The 15,676-nt window shown below is 37.9% G+C and overlaps 1 protein-coding gene across 1 annotated transcript in view; it reads right to left on the reverse strand.

The window, feature by feature from the left end:
- Nucleotides 1-519: 519 nt before the first annotated feature.
- Nucleotides 520-15,676, reverse strand: part of ST8SIA4 (ST8 alpha-N-acetyl-neuraminide alpha-2,8-sialyltransferase 4) — a 98,975-nt gene continuing 83,818 nt past the window's right edge. Inside the window, 1 exon segment of the mRNA XM_043913693.1 lies at nt 520-4,986. Within this exon segment, the coding sequence (XP_043769628.1) occupies nt 4,704-4,986 (283 nt within the window). The 3' untranslated portion in view covers nt 520-4,703.

The following is a 15,676-nucleotide window of genomic DNA, read 5'->3' on the forward strand; positions in this document are numbered from 1 at the left end:
ATGCAGTCTGAAAACAGACCAGTCAGTTCTAGAAAGCCATGAAAGCTTTAAAAATGCGGTTTTTAGGATCATCCTTTGGAAGATGAACTGCAAACAAGAGCCAGTGGGTGCAATAGTATTTGCAATCCCAAGTCACAGGGCAGCCGTAAGAATGTGTAAGGACCTGCTGGCTTCTTCAGCCATGAAGCTGGAGTGACTCACTGACACCAGTCACTGGGAGTACAAATTGGATATAAATGACTGTAGCTTATGTAACACTCCATTCCCTCAACTACAAACGCAATGCACCACACACACACACACAAAACTGTTCAGGATTTCCGGATATCCATGAGGGTTTTGATATCGTCCATATTGCTCTGAATACACTTTAAAGAAATGATTGGCTAAACTGCAAATTGCTGGGGCTGACGGGGAGGGGAACCAGGAACCCTAGGTAAAGCTTGTTAAAGCTGGTATCATCTTAGGTTGACGTGCAAAGTGGAATAGACCTTGTAGATATAAGAGATAAGAGAAAGATGAAAAAAAAAGGGGGGTTTAATTTATTTTACAGTTTTACAAATGATAAAACAACAACACCCGATTGCTATACATAAACAAAAGGGAAACAGTGTCGAACAGAATGAACTTGACAGAATAAACCTCATCTTTCAATTCCACAAATGATAGAAGAAACAGTAGCAATTATTCTGTGCAGCAGTACTATCTCTGTAAACTCTTTTTTTCCCCCCTGCTATATACATTTGAAACTCTTGTGCTTTTGCCTACACAAAGAAACAGTAATCATTAAAAGGTGCTACTTAAATGCGGAGACAATGGTTCTGGAGCCACAATCTGAAAACTGCAATTCAAATACATTGCCAGCTTAAAGACTTTTTTTTTAAATTTTTTTAAAGATTTGGATATACTAGACCCTCATTATAACTCTAGGTATGAACAACATAGAATTCAGTTATAAAGTAGATCCCTTTAAAGCAGGTTAGCAACTGAAGTTTCAAAAGAACTTCTTTATTCTAAAGAGGTCTTATCTCCAGAGTGCTTCACAGTGCAAACCCTGAAGACATGAGCGTAACACAAATCCAGTGTGTGTATATTACAGACTCTGTGTATACACACAGACACACATATATAGCATTGTATATATGCATCACACGTCTATTTGTACTATGTAGATATATCTATAGCACATATGTAATAAAATATCTATTTCTAGGTGGGCTTTATTTGGATTTTCTTTCAACAAATAGGAACGATAACCCTCTCTCACTCAACTTGTCAAACATTGGTATATTGATCATGTCTGATGGGGAAACTCTCAAACTGGTAGAGGTCACAACTAACTATACATAACTCTTCCTACACCCCTTCCACAATTATAGATACTCCCAACAATAACCACATAAAACAACTCTTTTATGAACCAAATACCACACTGTGTGTATTATGACTAACTGGCTCAATCAGAAATAAATTACTTTGTTCACCCTCTTCCTGCGTAGTAGCTTAATAACTAGTTGGTATGTACACTACCTACAGCATTATTTAAATAAATTGCTTCTGTAAGTATATATGTAGAAATTCCCATTAGCAACTGATATACATTTCATTTCATATACAATACATAAACACATTTGAGTGCCCAGCACCGTCTTTCAGACAGAAAAACTTCCAGTCATTTCATCAGTCCTGTGGGCTCAATCATCAGATCTGCCCAGAAAAATCTGTTACTGATTTATTATTTTTTATTCCAGCAACTTAATATTAAGTATAGAACAGGCTGGGTAATAATGATGAAAATGTTTCCATGGCCTCTTCATGTCAACAGCACAGTACAACCATGTTCTCGAAGGGACAGGAGTGTTTCACAGTCAGCTGCCGGAGTATTGCCAGGTACAGATTTAAATCATGAAAAGGAAATAAAATATTAAAGCTGTGAACATAGTCTCAGAAGAAAAAAAAAACACTCAAATATTTCAAGTATGTACTTATAATTTGATTTCATCATGATCGCTTTTGCCCCCTGATTGGTTGGATCTGAATTCTTTTTCTTATTCTTGCCTTCAGCCTTCAGTAGTCTCCCTGCCCCACCCCTGTAAGAAGGCCACAGTGGATGGTGAAGGGGGAGGGGAGATGGAAAGCGCTACAATAGGGAATGACTGGTCTTGTACAGGCTGTCTTCTTTGAACACTAAACGCCTTTAATTGAATTCATTCTTGAGTATTGAAAGTTCCCTGAGATGAACAAAAGTAGTCTCAGTCGATACTGAAGCCCTTTTTATATGCTGAGAATTTTCAGAACTGGGCAACGTATTTAGAGAACATAAAGCATAGGGTAACAAAGCAATGTGAAGCTAAAAAGGCACTACTCAATGCATTTATGAGATAAACATCAATGCATGGAACAGTGAATGTCTGGGATGCTTTTGCTGTGGCCTTAAAATTGTCTAAACACAGTTGTTGAAAGCACAGTCAAAATGGCAAGGTACCTTGATGCCACTTTTTACCTTCAATGAGTTCTGAGATGTATCTTATCTAAAAGAATTGACTTGTGACTTCAAAATTTTTATTGAATTTAAATTCAAGACTACTCAAACAGCTTGTCTGCAAGTCCAAATTAAGTAATCACCTACTTTTGATTAGTTGGGTATATCAGACTTTTCAAGTTTACATTCAAAATATGGACTTAATCCTTTAAAAACTTCCAATAATAAGAGGTTCAGTGATAAATTACGTTATATTCTATCAATTTTTAGCTATGTATCTCCTTTGTGGATTCTGTTTTATTAGAGACACATAAATTCTCAGAAAATATAATCTTCTATATCCCAAGGTTCAATCATATTTTTAAAAAGAATATGACATATTATTAATATATTGAGAACTGTATTACTATGAATATCCTTTCTTTGATAACATATATATATATATGTATATTCTTTATGCTATTTATTCTTTTTCAGGCCTTCTTCTCCAAGAAACAAAACATATATATCCCTCATACTATTTCTTCTTTTCACAGATTGCCTTCCCTAAGAAACAAGAAGTAATCTATTTTGTTTTAGCGCAAGAGTAGAAGTGGGAACGTAGCACTTCTGCTTTCTAAAGAAACAATTTACCATCAGAATTACCTACCAGCATAGTAATTACCAGAAATTGGCCTGTTGGTCAATTCTGTTATATGTTAGAATTTTCAAAAGTCACTTTATTAATAATTTCATGTGCTTCTCTGAAAACACATTAATGTGATGATGTGAATAAATTTAACTATAGAAAAAATATTGGTCAATTTAATTAATCTGAAGTTCAAAATACTGACATACAGTCTCATTGTTAAACCTCTTAAAATTATCTCTGTGATGAAAACAGCACTCTATTAATCATTTCTGCATGAAGAAATTTTAACAATCATCTACAGAGCAAGTCAATCTTTCCATCTGAATTAACAAGTGGGATATCAAAGAACTGGAAGTCACATTTCAGACCTACCAGTCAAACATTTACTCTAATGGGCAAAATGCTTCCACAAAATCATTATGAAATGTAAAAGCCGTGGAATCTCCTTTCAAACAAAAATGAAGTTTGAGTTTGGAAAATTTAAAATACCTAGAGACAATTTTTACATTAGTAGCATCCTAATATACTAATATGTTATTTTCATGAAAGGAGACTGGTTTCTCGTGTAGACACATCAGTATAATCTTTGGTACCAAAAGTAATTTTTTTTTTTCCTGCTAATTTTACCATCTCAGATGACACAGAGTTTGTCTTTCCTTTAGAATGGCTCAAGATTGCTGAGTGATACAGTTTAGCTGGTACCTTCTACACCATTCCTGGAGAAGGAAATAGCAACCCACTCCAGTACCCTTGCCTGGAAAATCCCATGGATGAAGAAGCCTGGTAGGCTACAGTCCATGGAGTCGCAAAGAGTCGGACACGACTGAGCGACTTCACTTTCACTTTCACTTTTTCACCACCATTGGAAAAAAAACTGGGAGGTTTAAGGTTGTGCAAAACAAAACTTTTTTTACAAAGTTATTGTGTGATACCTGTTTAAAAATATAAGAACTTTAAAAACGATCACTTAAAGGTTACTTATCTCATTCATATTTATCTCAGAAAGGATTTCAAAGCACCCCGAATACCCAAACAAAAAGAGACTCCAGAAGGCAAACAAGAACAGAAACAAAACATGAAGTTCATCATGATCAGACTCAGAGTCCTGACTGAAGGCATTTCCTTGAGTTGTTTGACCTCACGGATTTCCCTGCTCAAACTGTTTCCATCGTGGTTTCTGCTGACAGGACAGTTCGGTTTCCCCAAGGGCTGAGTGGTGTTCCCGGCTTCCTCTTCTCATGCTTGGCGTTGCAGTGCCAGCCCAACAGTGATGAACGTTTTTGCTTCATTAACTCATGACAAGTGCATTGTTGGATCTTGTAAACACTACTGATTATACATTCAAACTGTGTTCTGAGTGGAAGTGGCACTTACTAAGGACCCTTGAAGTCAAAATACTTAATTTTTAGAGCACTTTGCAGGTATTTCGTCAGCTGGTAGTGGATTTCTCATGAATGTCCTTTAATCACCTTTCAGGTAAGTGGTGGATGCTGCAACCCAGCCTTGTATTGGATCCTGTTTTTCAAATCTTAGGAAGCATCTTCAGAAAAGAAGTGCATATTCAGTCTGTCTGTATGTTTCAGGTGTGCTTTATTGCTTTAAGCACTTTCCTGTTGTCAGTTTCAGAGCTCCTCTATTATGTAGCACATTTAACGTTTTGAATTCTAACGGCATTCTATGAGGACTTGCATTGGAAAAGTATCTATATTTTAAGTCATCATAGTAATGATATTTGACAGCTTTCCCATTCAAATCCTTAGGGAATGGCCAGAATCCATACAGGTGAATTTCATCACAGAATCTCGTGGCAAGTGTATACATGAGTAGACCTGTGCTGGGCCTTTTGATGGGGACTTTGTTTGTCAGCCAGTAACTGGGAAGAAAAAACATACACACAAGAGAAGAAGTTAGAGAAGCATTCAATATAACCTATAGCAAGCATACTATGTATAAAGCAAATGAAATGTGAAAAGTAACTGTATAAGTGACATTAAAAAATTGCTGAAGAAGTAATATATTTCTCATGCATTTAGAAAATTGAATGCATTTATTTTATCTTTCTTATCCTTTATTTTCTTGCTTATTTTGAGGTCACATGAATAGCCAAGGGACCTGGAATGTGAGTATATATTACTGGGGAATCTTGTATTAAAAAGAACTAGAAGAAAACATTTATAGAACCTGCAGAGTAGAATCTTCTCAGAAAGGGCTAAACATGACTGCAAAAGCCTTAGTAATTGGGCAGTGATTAAGCAATTTTTTCAGAAAAAGAGGATTTGAAACTATGCCTACAGGTTTTCAAAATCTTTCATATTTCAATTAAAAATCCAAACATAAATGCTTTGCCTGTACTATACTGACTTATTCAACTCCAATTTCTAAGTCACATTTTACTAAAGCTAATTAAGAATACTGCCTCAACCCACAGAAGAACAACAACATAGCACAAGTAACAAATATTTGTAAAGCGTTCACTGCTTATGCCGTTTAAAATATGATTAGATAGAAAAATATTTTTCAATGCTGGTAAGTATTTTATACTATTCTTTTAAAAAGGCAATAAAATACTCCATAATGTTTGATCCACTTTTGTTGCCAAGCTTTGTTCACCTGAAAAGCATGCACACTCACAAGTTAATCATCACCTCAAACAGGAAAGCCTTCTTGCCACAGTCATAATCTTATATGGGATCAGCTCAAGTTAAGTACTCTTGCCTGGAAAATCCCATGGATGGAGGAGCCTGGTAGGCTGCAGTTCATGGGGTCGCTAAGAGTCGGACACGACTGAGCGACTTCACTTTCACTTTTCACTTTCATGCATTGGAGAAGGAAATGGCAGCCCACTCCAGTGTTCTTGCCTGGAGAATCCCAGAGATGGGGGAGCCTGGTGGGCTGCCGTCTATGGGGTCGCAACAGAGTCGGACAGACTGAAGTGACTTAGCAGCAGCAGCAGCAAAGTTAAGGAAGAATGTGGATTTTCTTTGATATAAAAAGTTGTCTAGTTACACTGCCAGAGAACTCCTAATCCCAGGGACTATTAATTAGTGAGAACTTCCACAAAGGACTATACCTGCATACAAAGCTCATTAGCACCCAGCTGCCAACGGCACCCCGTGCAGGACGCCTCTCCCAAACAACAAGCAAGAAAAAAACCCAGAAGCAGTCATCAGCAGATGGGATTCCCACAGATGCCCCAAACCATACCACCTCACACAGTCCTGTCCACTGCAGGGGAAAAAGGTAAACTCACCTCCTCCACTAGAATGCAGGCACAAGTCACCCCCAGCATGAAGCCAACACAAATCACTGGGCCAACCCTACCCACCGAAGGCAGAAACCAAAAGGGAGAAGGAATGCAACCCTCGAGCCTGGGAAAAGGAGACCTCAGACGGAGCAAGTTAGGGAAGAAAAAAGACAAGACAGAAATATGGTGCAGATGAAGGAACAAGGCAGAAACTCACAAGATCAAAAGTTGTCTAGTTATGAATTAATTTAATAAATTTTGTTTTTATTTTTGTTTTTATTATTATTTTCTATTCAAGGAAATATATAACTGGATATCCAAATATGCATGTAAGATTGTTCTATTCTGGTCATTGCTGTGCTTAAATCCTTTCCTTAGATTTTACATAATGTTTTCTTTTTCTTTTCTAGAAAGTAATTTATGATGTTTTCCTGGCCGGATCAAATACATCTACACTAATGAATACAAAAACCTAAATTTTGTTTCACTTAATTTGGTTAAAGAAATATTGGACTTTCAAACCTCACTACAAACATCCAGAACAGGGAAAATATACTTAGCTGTTATTATTCCTGTTTTTCTTTTTCTTTTTTTCCTTCTTACCCGCCCCCCCCCCCCCCACTTCTTTGAAACAGCACTGACCTTTTACATTTTTTATTTTTCTTGTTGGGTAAAGGGCACGTGCTGAATGTGGTGAGCAACGTGAAATGCGTTATGAACTTTCTGTTAACGCAAGTGTTTTGAGAAAGCATATTCTCAGTAAAGAAGGTTATTAAGGAATTTTCAGAGAAGAACATCTAAGAATTTTCTCAAAACCCAAAGGCATGATCAAACCCTGTAGCACATATACTGTTAACATCATGAAGAAACCACAGAAGGATTTCGTGCAAGGAGCATAAACTACAGCCTGGAGGCTTTGAAGAAACTTTGATACAGCCTGCAGCTCTCAGCTCTGAGAAAGCAGGTGTTCCTAAGATGAAATGGTTATTACAGGAAAGTTTTGTGAGCATGACTTGTGTGTGGTTACAAATGTCAGCTGAGGCAGTTGGTTAGTTTAAAAAGTGCATTTATAAATTTTTAAAGTGAGTGAAGTAAGTTCAGTCAAAAAAAATAATAATAAGATCATTTCCATCAGGGAATGTCAATTACGAGAAATAGTTTGGCCATATATGGGTTTCCCTGGTGGCTCAGACTGTAAAGAATCTGCCTGCGATTTGGGAGACCCAGGTTCAATGCCTGGGTCAGGAAGACCCCCTTGGAGAAAGGAATGGCAACCCACTCCAGTATTCTTGCCTGGAGAATTCCAGGGACAGAGGAGGCTGGCGGGCTACCGTCCGTGGGGTCACAGAGTCAGACATGACTGAGTGACTACACTTGGCAGTATACTGGTCATGCTGAATTATCTTATTTCTAAAGTGGGAGAAAAATAGGAGAAGAAAATGTAATACTATAGCATTTGTATGGGACATCAAGGTCACATTATGTGTAATTACAAGATTATATTATAAATAACCTTTGTGATGTTTGGCTTACAACAATTTGAATAATTTTTAAAAAACTGACATTTTTTGAGAAATAATGAAAATAAATAACATCTTACTGATTTCTAGAAAGAAATCACAGGAAAAAAGGCCTTAATAAATGGCATCAATATGTAACAGATAAATTGAAACAAAATCATCTAAAGCAGGTCAAGAACTAAAGTCATAATTATTACAGTAACATTCTGTGAAATTAAAAACAAAAAAAACAAAAAACCATAAGGAGCCAATCCAAACACAATCAGTAAAAATTTGCTGAGTGTTTAATATAGCTCTAATGTTATACTTGAAATTGTTCAGGCCAACCTAAACTATCAAGATTCAGTATTTGTCCAGGAACACAGTACAATTTTAAAGAATCTGTTGAGTATATTTACTTATATACAAGCTGGCATTTAAAAACTATAAATTTCCTGTGAACAGTTCATTGAAATAGACTTAAGTTTTTAACTCTAATTAGGAAAAATGATGGAAAGCAATTAACTGATAAAATAATGAACTATTCATACTCCAATTCAGTACAAGCTGTTCTAATTTTTATTTCAAATTCATATCATAGTTTAAAATTCAGTGTTTTCAATTCACCAAATAATCTAGTTTCCATATATCTATTTCTTTGAAATGAATGCAGAAGAAAAATATTACCTACACTCCAAACACAAATTGATAATTACTGCCACAAGGTGCTGGGTCCTTTTGTTTCCCTAGCTGTTTTGAATCAATATGTATTAAAACCATTCATAGACATACACAGGATATTTTCTATCAGCTAGGCTCAGTTTTATTTCAGAGACTATTAATCCCCCTTTCCCTCCCTTCCTTTCTACTTTACTATTCTAATTCTCTGTCTTGTATGAAACAAACTCACCCTGGATTTGCCGTGTAACTTTCTATAGATGTAAAACCTTCCACAGTTTTCACTGCTTCCCAGCAAGGTATCTAATCTACTCTTCCTCCAACACATCAGTCCCAGTTCTTATTTCAAACAAACGCAACTTGAAATGCCTTTACTCACGACATTGGTGTGCTATAGAAGGCCAAATTTATTGTCAGAAGTTATGGGTGTGAATCCGTAATATAATGCTTTTGAGTCCTTGGGAAAACTACTTTACTTCTTCAGACTTTGGTTAATACTATTTAACATATAACATCGTTATAGCTCAGATGGTAATAACTGCAATGCAGCAGATCTGGGTTCGATCCTTGGGCCAGGAAGGTCCCCTGGAGAAGGGAAGGTCTACCCACTCCAGTACTCGAGCCTGGAAAATTCCACAGACAGAGGAGCCTGGTGGGCTACGGTCCAGGGGGTTGCAAAGAGTCGGACAGGACTCAGTGAGGAACACAACGTTGTTAGGATAGAGGAAAAGAGGCAGGAAGGACATAAGAACATAGCATAAAGCTTGACACACAGTTGGGGTGGTGGTTTAGTCACTAAGTCGTGTCCTACTCTTGCAACCCCGTGGACTGTAGCCCGCCAGGCTCCTCTGTCCACGGGATTCTCCAGGCCAGAATCCTGCAGTGGGTCGCCATGCCCTCCTCCAGGGGATCTTTCTGACCCAGGAATCAACCCACAGTAAGTAACAGTAGTTGAACTTCCAGGTAGCCCACAAAACCCATTCTTCAATCCCGCGCCCACAGACTACCTTCTCCCGGCAGCATCTGAAACTACAAATGGGTTGGATGTGTCATTTCATCTCAGTGGTGTGTTTCCTTAGCTGAGAAACAAAACCATCTGACCATATAGATGGCTTTAGGGTTTCCTCTGTTTATAAGATTCGATTGCTGTTTCAAATCTTCTCTCTCCGAGAAACTGCGTGCTCCCTGAAGCCGCATGAAACTCTTGTTCCAGCTCTAGCTTCCTCCTCCCCATTCTGTTCCCGTTACCTTCTTTAGTGTTTAATACACTCAAAGCAAATGCATTTGATGACCAATCGATATTATAATGGGTAATCACAAGCTTAAAGTACGGAGTTGAGAGGTCACTGCGGATCTGGTCTCAGACACATCTCGGCACCACTGAAAACGTCAACTGTCTCTGAACTGTACCAGGCCCAAGCTCACCACCAGCTGTGTTCCGAACAGCATCTGCCAGCTGCAGCCTCCAGCTCTCAAGGTCTCTCCCTGTAACTACGCAACTATTTCGGATTCCAACCAAGCTTTACTTAACAAACACCCTTACTTCTTGCCAGGTCCGATTATAATGATTGATAAACAACTCATGTAACTAGGGGCTTCCCTCGCAGCTCAGCTGGTAAAAAATCTGCCTGCAATGCAGGAGACCAGGGTTCAGTTCTTGGGTTGGGAAGATCCCCTGGGGAAGGGGATGGCGACCCACTCCAGTACTCTTACCTGGAGAATCCCATGGACAGAGGAGCCTGGTGGGCTACAGCCCATGGATGTCACAAGAATCGGACACGACTTAGTGACTAAACCACAACCACTCACGTAACTAACTGCAACCTTGAGATTTTTTCCTTCATAAGCCCCCTCCATTGTATAGTTCTGTGGTACACAATTCAAGTGTTTCTTGAATATATGTCTCCTGGGCAAATATATGTCTCCTAACAAAGTCCAAATAAACACCTTTTAATTTCAATTAGGTCTCCATTTCTAAAATTCTGCCTAACATACTTAGTAGATGCTTCTTGATTTTAAAGCCTGCAACACATTCCATTTTACCTCATAATCAATTAGATAATAATCACCTCAGGAGCCAAAATATGTGATTGTTTTCAGAAACCCATTTTTTTGAAATAAAAGCAAAAAATATTACATTCAAAGTAGTATTTAACATGCTGATGATAGCTCACACTCAACACACTGGCAAACAAGGAATATTAATTTGTATTTATATTTAAACAAAGAAGCCAAAAAGTTTAGAAGTAATATATTTTTTTCCTCTTAAAATATTATTCTTCCTGAAATCAACCAAGAAAATTTCTAGAAGAATTTGAAGATAGAGAATGAATTCCCACTGTGCCAACAGTTTTAATATTATATGCAAAATATCCATTCAAGAGTCCAGAAATTATTTTCTCTGGGATGGGAGGTGGAGTACACCGTCCAGGGTGCCCGTGCATTCTGAGTTCCAATGAATCTTCTGTATTTCTCCACTCATACTGACCTTCCCGCAACCGAACCTGGAGCTTGGCTCCAGAGGAAGATTCTGTTAAAGGTAAATAATGTGGCTTCTGGCTGTACAATGTCTGCAGAAATCTCAGACACTATAAAAGAATTCGTCTTCATCGTCTTTGCAGAAGATGTTTGCATCTTACCAATTCTACATTCCACTCCCCTAAACTAATTCTTTTATAATATCTGAATATTGTATTCAGGGATTGTGTCTTCCACGCTTGTCATTATTTAAGTTCATTGTTAGGAGGAGTATGTGTGTTCAGATTATAAAGTTTAAGACTTCAAAGCAATCATCCCTGGGCATACTGAAATGGAATATCGCTGCTGTTTTATTTTCAACTATTCAAATTGTCCTTTCATTGTATTCCCAGTCTGCAGCATACTACGTAACATGATTCGATTTTAAAAGGGCATAAAACTTATTTTTTTCATAAAACTCTTGTAACCTTTATGATACCTTTTAGGATTATTGAGACAGCTTGGCTTGTCACAAAACTAAGGTTGGTGATCATTTCTTAAAAAGAAAAGCACTTCACTGAGTTCTCACTGTACTCATTGAGAATAATTCAGTCCACCATGAATTAATTCTTCTATTATTCCAGAGAAGCAAAAAGTGATGGATCTTATACCTAATTCTTATGTGAGGAAACAAAAGGACAGAGTAGCATATTTAATGAGATTTGGCAAGATAGGAGTAAAGCCAGGAGTAAGCGATTTATTAAAAGGTAGTAACAGTAATAATAATTTGTTTTTTATAATGTGCCAGAGACAGTGTTAAGAGCTCCACATCTGTAGCCTTCTTCCTTTAATCCCCACCACAAACCTGTGCGTGTATGTCACAGATGAGGACACCAAGGCTTGGGGAGGTTCAATCACCAGATTAAGGTCATAGAATTTGAGGATGACAAGCCCACATCGATCTGGCTATGATGATTTCAATTTCAGCTAAAACAGAATAGGATTCCTTAGCTTCTACAAAGCCTTCATCTTGGAAAAGAAAGTCCTTAGGAAAATCTGCAACATAGAGTTCACATCAGGAAAATTAAACAACTGCATGGTGTTTTGGTGATTGAGAGTCTAGTATCAATAGTGATGTGCTTTATGCAAGGAACTTTCTCGGTTTTCTTTGTTTTTTTCAAAGGTAAATAAGAGCTGACCAGTATAAAGCACCCACTTTTCCACATAAGCACTCTCAAAAGTGTTTGAAGTCAGAAGGTGATTTCATAGTTTCAATATGTAACTTATTTAACCACAGTGAAAATGCCAAAGGCAGTGACACTGAATCAAAGGATAGGGATTTTCATGCAGATTTGAATAAGGCTTCTTAAAGTATTCTGAAGTGTCATTAAAATGAAAGCAGGAATTTGCAACCTCAAGAGGTCAAATTTATCAGTAATTTTTTCTGTGTGTCCTTTATATGCAGAGCTCTGTACTGAATAGGTGATAAAAAGAAGACAGAAAATTCTTTCTGCTGAGTACACAGCAGTATATAGAGTATATTCATAGTATACGTACAGAAAATATTTTATCCACCTTCATAAGTCTAATTCATCCGAGGCATAGAGAACTCAGAGTTTGTGAAAAGGAATAGGGTTACTGTCTTGGGCGAATACTCTACATTGTATTCGGTACCTATCTGTTACTTGATGTGTACTATAGGAATCAGTCTTTTGCCTGATTCTTTGACTCTGAATTCACTGTTCTTTTCATCTGGCCAGGCACACTGTCAGGTTGAGCATAGATATAGGGGTAAGAAACTCTAGATCCACTTACACTACGTTGGCTTTGCCAAGAGTCTCATGTTTTATCACTGAATGTGCAACTCTTATCATTGTGACATTACTAATTTCACTCCATACAGTTTCAAAGTACTCTCACATGTTCCACTTAAATCCTGCAACAGATGCTATAGGATATATTACTATCCCTGTTTCACACAGGTGCAGTTAATAGCTCAAGAAGTAAAAATAACCCATCCAATTCTGCTCAGTGAATGCTGGTGTTGTTCACTAGCCTGTTGGTATATGTTTTAAAGCAGACACTGGCTAGGGGAGAGAGAGAGAGTTGCATTTTTGTAGTGCCTGCCAATTTCTGTGGTGTAAATATTCCCATCAGGGCTAATTGCAACCGACTAAGCTGACATCATACTGTAGGGTCCGTCTAGTCAAAGCTATGGTTTTTCCAGTAGTCATGTATGGATGTGAGCATTGGACTATAAAGAAAGCTGAGCACCGAAGAATTGATACTTTTGAACTGTGGTGTTGGAGAAGACCCTTGAGAGTTCCGTGGACTGCAAGGAGATCCAACCAGTCCATCCTGAAGAAGATCAGTCATGAATATTCATTGGAAGGACTGGTGCTGAAGCTAAAACTCCAATACTTGGCCACCTGATGCAAAGAACTGACTCCTTGGAAAAGACCCTGATGCTGGGAAAGATTGAAGGCAGGAGGAGAAGGGGACGACAGAGGATGAGATGGTTGGATGGCATCACCGATTCCATGGACAAGAGTTTGGGTAAACTCCAGGAGTTGTGAGGGACAGGGAGGCCTGGTGTGCTGCAGTCCCTGGAGTCACAAAGAGTTGGACACGACTGAGTGACTGAACTGAACTGAACTGAAGATGACATCAGTTAGCACTGAGCTGGGGGAGGGATGGCAAAATCAGCTCTCCCAAGGCAGTACAAGCCAGCTTCACTGCACTACTGACGGTAGAAAAGAGACGGAAAATAGTCCTCTTGACCTGCAGTCTCATTCCGTTTGCACAATAAAACTCAACACTAAAGAACCTTGCCTTAGAAAGAATCCCAGGTAGTTATTTATATCCTATTTTCAAAGAGAGAAGATGGAGGTATGACGTGTATCTTTGTAAAGATAACTTCACTATATCGTAAGAGGGAAGCGTAACTTTATTATACAAAGCACAGTGCTCTCTTTCTATTTTGATCACGTTATGTTTAACTCAGTGCTGGACACACACTGAGTACTTAGTAAGTGCTCACTTAATGCATTACTTCTGGCCCCTTACAGATCTGCAGTGTTAATGAGATGGAGCACGCACGTGCTTTGGCCGTCTCCGAGTGACAACAGTCATCAGTGGGAAACTGCAGCAAAAGTTGGCGTCTTGGCTTTGTTTTGTGTTCAGCAAACTATGTGGTCTTGGGCAAACCACTTAAACTTATTCAGCTTTGGCTTACTTACCAGTAAAATGAGATTCTACATATGGCTTCTCCTACACTTAAAGCTCTCATGTGTAAAAGGTCACAAATAATACCTGAAATCTGCCTAGGAACATGAGTGTTTGTCCACTAGTAGCAGCAGCCCAACCTTTATGTCTTGCTATTAACTATTAATCATTCCGACTTTGATAATGTGTCATGTGACAGACATGCAGCCTCTTCCTTCAACAACATTACCCAGCTCTTTTATAAAAGTCATCCCTGCTGAAAAAACAACATCATTTCTAGTTTCCTGTAATAGTTGTAATGAGAGAGCAGACGGTTTTATTTGCTCTCCAAATCTCAGTAAAATGATACTTGTTATCTAAAAATGATAAAATCATTCAGCACAATTTTAAGCATTAATGCTTAAAATCTTGAACTGGCACATGGAGGCTATGGAGGTAAAAAAAAAAAAAAAATAACGTGGACATAACGCTACAGGCTTTAATGAGTTTCTGTTATAACCCAACTGAATTCTGAAAGACAACTGAGTGTATAATCTAAACTGCCAGAATGAGGAAGTGGTGAGCCCAAAAGGTGAAATATTTGCAACATAGAAGAGGGACAGTCTTTTGAAGTATGATGAAGGAATTAAATGAGGTTAATGCTAAGGCGCTTTGTGAATGGTCCTTTTCATGAGGGATCAGGTGGCTTTTTGAAAATAAAAAATTACACAAAGTTTACATTTCTCCTCCTAAAATTAAAAGGAAGCCGTGAAATCACTTCTCATAAGACAGGAGTCTTACAAGAAAAGAAAGAGGAATTAAGAGTAAGTAGAGTAGGTAATCCTAACACTTATCAAAAATGGCTTAGATACTGGCAGGTGAAAATGATAGCAGTGATTCATCCATGAGATTTTCCCCTTTACATAAACATTTACTCTAAGCAGGCACTTAGAGATTATACTTCCACATTCTCCAGCAAACCCAAGTGAGGTTTCTCAATAGAAGTCCATTTTGCTCTACTCCAGTAACAAAATGTAAACAGCTCTTCTAATGGCCTGATGATCTTATTTCAGCTTCATTTGGACTATTTACAAATGGATATGCCCAGTTTACATCAATAAGTCAGGTGACATTAACCTTCCAGATAGGTCTGGTGCTCAAATCTATTTTAAGAGGAGTAAGGAGCAGCAAATGCTGGCTATCATCCATTCAATAATAATGTGATCTATAATCCACTAAATAATGTAAAATGCTTACTACCAAAGTGTACAAACTGAACATCAGCCAAAGATCAGAGTTCTTCTCCAAACCCAGTAAGAATCAGAATCAAGATAGTCATAAGCAAGTTCAAAGAACTTCTTTTAAGCTTTCTCAGCAAGTATAAAAACAACAACATTTGGGGAAGGTAGTCAAATATAGATCACTATTCTCTATTTTTACTCCTGTCATAAAGTGTCTGGCGCTGAAGAGACAGACCATTT

The sequence above is a fragment of the Cervus elaphus genome, chromosome 9 (assembly GCF_910594005.1).
Source record: "Cervus elaphus chromosome 9, mCerEla1.1, whole genome shotgun sequence".
In the NCBI taxonomy this organism is placed as follows: Eukaryota; Metazoa; Chordata; class Mammalia; order Artiodactyla; family Cervidae; genus Cervus; species Cervus elaphus.